This window comes from Typha latifolia, chromosome 5 (genome assembly GCF_019914945.1).
Source record: "Typha latifolia isolate L0001 chromosome 5, TyphaL0001v2, whole genome shotgun sequence".
Lineage (NCBI taxonomy): Eukaryota > Viridiplantae > Streptophyta > Magnoliopsida > Poales > Typhaceae > Typha > Typha latifolia.
The window spans coordinates 440,206-446,224 of NC_133090.1; the positions used below are offsets into that span (position 1 = coordinate 440,206).

Sequence of the window (6,019 nt, forward strand, 5' to 3'; positions counted from 1 at the left end):
TAATACCGCATCTGAAGTATCAAAGGCGACATATTTAATTCTTGAGGGGTTTAGACATATCGTCGGCCATCCCTCTTTCCCACACTCAGTATCTGTCCTTGTCCTATATTGGCAGCCTAATCAGCTACCGTATTATATAATCTATGGACATGTATAATTTTGACATCAATAAAATGGTGTAAAAGACTTCTATAATCTTGTATAAAATGATCTACGCACCAAGGATTCCTTCAAAATGGAAGCCAAGTCCATTGACATAGTTTCCAAAATGATCCTTTCCCGTTCCTTTCCTACTGCAGTTTCAAGAGCCTTCCTCACTCCTCGCACGTTAGCTTCAATTAGAAACTCAGATAGGAACTAATCAACTCCTGCAAGCAAAGGAAGCCAATCAGAACCTATACCAACATACCCTGCTGATGGACCAAATGTCAAATTAAGGACCCATCTGAATTTAAGTTTTTGTCCGTCCTAATGGAGGCGAGTTCCACCCCCACAAGGACCACACCCTTTTAAAGCCTCTTCATGTTTCTTTTCTTTTCTTCCCCTTATATTACACCATAGCCATCCTCATACTGGTCCAAGCCACCTTCTGAGGAGAATTGAGTATGAGGATCCTTACAAAAATCCTTTAGCATTTCCGGCTTTCAAGATTAGCCAGAACCCAGTGGCCATAGTAATCTGGAACTTGATCAAATCACCCCCTTCAGGAGCATTAGCTTGGCCAATCTATTGCAAAATAAATTTGCAGTGAAGGGTATTATCGATGAATGTGACCCCAAATTCCAGTTGCAAACCTGATTGCTTGGAAAGCCCACACGTAGGGCAAGTGTTGTCTGGACTGAGCCCAATTCTGTTCAGATGGGCTTTAGTAGGGATCTTACCCAACAGAAGCTTCCAAGCAAAAATTCCAACTCTTGGGCTGATGGGCAACTTCCACATCTTGGCCCAGCCCAGCCAAACAGAGTGAGGCCTGGGCCTAAACAATCTAGGTAGCCTTCGTACGGGCCTTGCCCAAATCCTCACAAGCTCACATTTGGGATCCCGTTAGAGAAATCTCTAGTAGGAAACCTCTCTACTTGGATATATGTTAGACAGTTTCTCCTTGGCCGAGTAAAAGTTTATCAGTCACAACAGGAAAGTTATTGGTACTCTGAGGAGATTGATGCAATTAATACCCATCGAGCAAAAATATTATACCTACTGGAGGTATTTGTTCTTCTCAAGTTAGCTAGCTATGAGTTCATTCTGACCTTAATTTGTATCGTGAAGTAACGGTATATTTAATGATGCTTCTTTGCCCCGTATCACCAAGAAATAAGTTGAATCTTTTACACCTGAGCTTGAACACGATAAGATTTGATTTGTTCTAGGTTTATCTTCTATTTCACGCCCCAAAATAAGCAATAAGAGAACAAATAAGAACACTAGCTTCAAGGTCTTCAAGTAAATTCCATCCAATCTCTGTTGCTATTTTGCTAATGGAAAGAAGATGACATCAATTGCACGACAACATCGTCAAACTATATATCTAAAAAGGTCTTGTGCTTAACGTACATATCTGGAAAAAGATATGAACATAATTAAGTAAAATGTATAAGTGTATTCGGAAGAGAGGATAGATGGTTGTCAAGTAGATTATAGGGTTTATTATTTCGATGACTGAGCAAGAGCAATCATGCTGTGGGTCTCCTCCAAAAGTGCAGTAATCTGGATCTCTCTCCGATGGAGAGAGGTTTAAGTGGGAAGCGTCATAAAGCCTAGACAAAGAGAACTAATTAAAGCAGTAGAGATCGAGAAGAAAAAAAAGAAAAGAAGAAAAGAGGAAAGAATTGAGAGACAAGAGAGTAGGACTATTTTAGCTTTTAGTTTGCGTGCGATGTTAGCATTAGCTATTCGAGACTTCATCGTGGTGCGGATCCTCTCCATGAAATATTATTTTCTTTAAAACTTTTTTTTAGGAATTAATTCTTCCGCGCGACTAAATTTTCGTTCGGATTGTACAAGTAACCAATTAAGAAAAGCAAACAAATTAATATTCCTCAGCAACGTGGGGGACGTACGTACGTACTTAGATATATAGGAATGATTATAAAGAGGTCCTTCCCTTCAATGTCGTGCAACCGTGGCCTCCTCTCTGCTCTCATCATCATCATCATCATCATCATCCCGTGATATCCCTACGACCATGGCGGGAACTCCAGCAGCTGCAGCAGCAGCAGTAGAAATAGAAATAAAATATGCTGCCGTAATAGACGCGGAGGCCACTTTGGGCAGAAGGCTCGACGCCTTACCAGAAACGGAGCCCTACACCTTCTCCCGCGTCCCCGCCTATATTCGTGAGAAAAACAACAACTTCTACGAGCCAAAGTCGATAGCCATCGGGCCGTACCACCACGGCCAAGAGCACCTCAAAGCCATGGAGAAGCACAAGTTGCGGTACCTGCGGGACTTCCTGTCTCGGTCCACCACCAAAGCCAGCTTAGGAGACTTGTTAGCAAAGATGAGTGCCTTGGAGGAAGCAGCACGCAGGAGCTACAGCGAGAGCATCGAATTGGCGAGCAATGAGTTCGTGGAGATGATGCTACTTGATGCCTGCTTCATCATCGAGTTGTTCTTGAAGTTGGACGAAGGAGGCGGCACCCTCTCCAACATGGGGCGGCTGGATTTTGAATTTATCGATATGGACTTGCTCTTGTTGGAAAACCAGATTCCCTTCTTTATAATCAAGCATCTGTCCGAATCAGTCAGCGGCGGCGGCGGTGCCGAAAGAGGTGAAACACCATCCATCATCTCGCTCTTGTATAAACATATGAATATCGGTGTGCAAAAGAAGAAGACGGAGCCACCACCCCCGCCCGAGATCCATCACTTGCTCCATCTTTATTACCACTGGTTTGTGCTTGCCGAGGAACCGAACGCGTCGAAGAGCCATGACAGCCCAACTCTGGGGAAATCCCTCTCAAAGAAATCTCGTAAACCGGGGTATGTAATCCCATGCGCTACCTCGCTCCGCGAGGCGGGTGTGAGATTCAGGAAGAAGAAATCGCCCCGACACATACTCGACATAACATTTCGGAATGGCGTGATGGAGATCCCTCCTATTCCTATCCTAGACTTTACCAAGCCATTCTTCACCAACCTCGTCGCCTTCGAGCAATCCATACGCCTTGGGAAGATGAGAATGATGAGCTTCTCCGTGCTCATGGATTCGCTCCTTAATACCGAGAAGGACGTAGCGATTCTCCAGCATTGCGATGTCATCGACAATATGCTGGGTAGCGAGGAAGAGGTGGCCCTCTTCTTCAACCAGCTCGGCGAGTATGTTTTCGTCGACCCACAGAATCATTACTTCGCTGAAATGTTCAGAGACGTGAATTACTATCGTGACTCCACATGGCACAAACATAAGGCAAGATTGGTGCATGATTACTTCAGCAGTCCATGGGCGATCCTCTCGTTAGTGGCCGCCCTCGTATTATTGGTTCTTACTCTCTTGCAGACCTTCTTTGCCATCTACTCCTACTTCCGTCCTCCTAAGTGATCTCACTTCGGTTCCTTCCAATCTTTAATTTGCTAAATGTATGGTTTTTGGATTGTTCTGATCTGCTACTTGCAGTTCTTTTATTGTCTCTTGAGCGCTAGCTACAGAAATATTTTGTTATGAGTTGTTATTGGGTTGTATAATTTGCCATCCTCGTAAGGATGGTAAATGATTTCGGTACGCCTCTTCGCGTGGTTTCGGAATCTTTTATTTTGCTCACCGGTTTTTGGATTGATCTGCCCTACTTCTTGTTGTTTAATTTTTCTTTTGTCTTTAATTTTTGTGCTATAGGGTATTTATGAAAGAGATATCGTTGGGTTCTGTTGGGTTTATGTTGGAATTGTCTGAGTTCTTATTTGCACCTGTTATGTCGTAATAAAAATTGACTACTGTACGTCTTTCTTTCAAAATTATGCGACTCAACTCTGGCCCTCCTTTAAAATAAATAAATAACTAAAAGGTCTCGCCTAACCAACACTGTTTGAGATATTCCCGTTTCACTAATCCTATAATCTAGACCTGAATTTTTCCCTTTCTTAGGTTGGCTTGTCATGTTAATCCAAACTAATCTTACATGGCCCACATATATAACCTCCAATGGGTAATATCTATTATTACTTGGACTCTCGAAAGTTTTTTTGTTGACCTTCTGTAAGGGACCCTCAGTTGAGAACCGAATAATTGTTTCAACATATGATATTAGAATAGAGATCGAGTCCTATATATATTGAGATCTTACCTATGAGTACTCTTCAACTTACCAATTCCCCCCGGTTGGTCTCTGCTGGTATGTGGGTACGTTTAGCTAGTAAGCACACCCATTCTAGAACAAATTTTTTAAGAGTTTTCTCATGACTGATGAGAATGGGATTGTTTGGTTTTATATATTTCAAGCTGCAATATTTGTAGCGTTAAATAAGAAGTTAATTTAAATAAATTTTTTTTTGTATCTTTCCTTCTTCTTTTTTATTAAAGTTGAGAGAGAATGTAATTTGATATCTACTTAATTGAAGTGAATATCGAGATGCTGCACCTAAGCCACTTAAAGTCATTGGAGAAGATATCTCTTGGGATTTATAAATTTAAAAATATTCCATATAATTCATTTTATATGTGTAGAAGCATTTTCTTTTTTAAATACATGGAGTAGTTACGACTTGACGAGATTGATGTTACTAATAATTACCAAGCAAAAAATTACACATGCATGGTGGAGGATTTGTTAGATTTCTCATATTAGGGGTTCATTTTGACCTTGTTACTTTCATGAAGTAATGGTATAATTAATTAATGGTACTTCTTTGCCTCATTCATATCACCAAGAAGATGTTGGTTTACACCTGAGCTTGAACGCTTTAAGACTTGTTCTAGGATTATCTTCTATATCATGTTCCACACATTAACCAATATAAGAAACGAATAAGAACATTTCAAAATTTTCAAGTAAAATCCATCCAATATATGTTGTTCTTTTGCTAATGGAAGAAGATAATATCACTTGTACGATATCATCATTATATTATCTAAAAGGTCTTGCGCACATTAATTGCTTGTGCTGTCGAAGCATACACTTAAGGAATTAATCCTGAAAGAAGATTCGAACATAATTATTACCTCAAAAGAAAGTGTAACCGATAGACAGGAGAGATGGTTGTAAAGTAGATTGGAGAATTTATTATTTAGATGACGTAGCAATCATGTTGTTGGTCTCCTGCTAAAGTGCTCCTGATCTCAGGTTCCGGTGGGAAGCTTTATAAAGCCTACGACAAAGAGCATAAAAGCAGTAGAGCGAGAGCGAGCGAGAGAAAAAGAAAGAATAAAGAAGAAGGAGGGAAGAAGAAAGAGAGAGAGAGAGAGAGAGAGAGAACAGTAGAAGTATTTCGTCTTTTAGTTGGCGTGCGATATCGGCATTGGCTTTCATAGCTGAGACTCCACCAGGGAGTGAATCCTCTTGATCGAATAGTTGCGAAACTTCCATTGTACAGACTGCACAAGTAGTAGATCAGAATATTCTAGCTTCTTCAACTTGGCGGACGTACTTAGATGAGAATGACTATAAATGTTCTTTTTCAACTTGCCCCTCCTTCCTTCATTATCGTGCAACCATGGACTCCTCTTTGCCCTCTTCATGATATTCCTAGGACAACGGCAGTAGAGATAGAAATAGAAATAGATGCGGAAGCTTTGGTAAGTGCTATATGACCGGAAGGTAGGATGGTGGAGCTTAGGCCGAAGTGTAAGGGCTTTGCCGAGTTCATTAATAAGGCTTCACCTGGTGCAATAGCCAGCAGCAAGGTCCTCGTCGTATTTGGGTACGTCTTCATACTCGCCAACATGCGATGGCTCGAGGCTCATCCTCGCAGATAGGCGATAGCTCCATCTGTCGTTTAAGTTTGAGCTATACTAGTTGGATCAATCACGAGGACACGATGTTTAGCACGAGTGGCACGTGAAAATCCGCTGCATGCCTTCATGCAC

The 6,019-nt window shown here is 41.4% G+C and overlaps 1 protein-coding gene across 1 annotated transcript; it reads left to right on the top strand.

Moving 5' to 3' along the window:
• The first annotated feature begins 2,172 nt into the window (after positions 1–2,172).
• Positions 2,173–3,777, top strand: LOC140789404 (UPF0481 protein At3g47200-like). The gene has a single exon (XM_073139094.1). The coding sequence runs from the start codon at positions 2,186–2,188 to the stop codon at positions 3,539–3,541; it is 1,356 nt and encodes a 451-aa protein (XP_072995195.1). The 5' UTR covers positions 2,173–2,185; the 3' UTR covers positions 3,542–3,777.
• Positions 3,778–6,019: the final 2,242 nt, after the last annotated feature.

Bases quoted from the DNA above. Each gene is read 5' to 3' on its own strand.
- LOC140789404 (XM_073139094.1), top strand. From the start codon at position 2,186: ATGGCGGGAACTCCAGCAGCTGCAGCAGCAGCAGTAGAAATAGAAATA.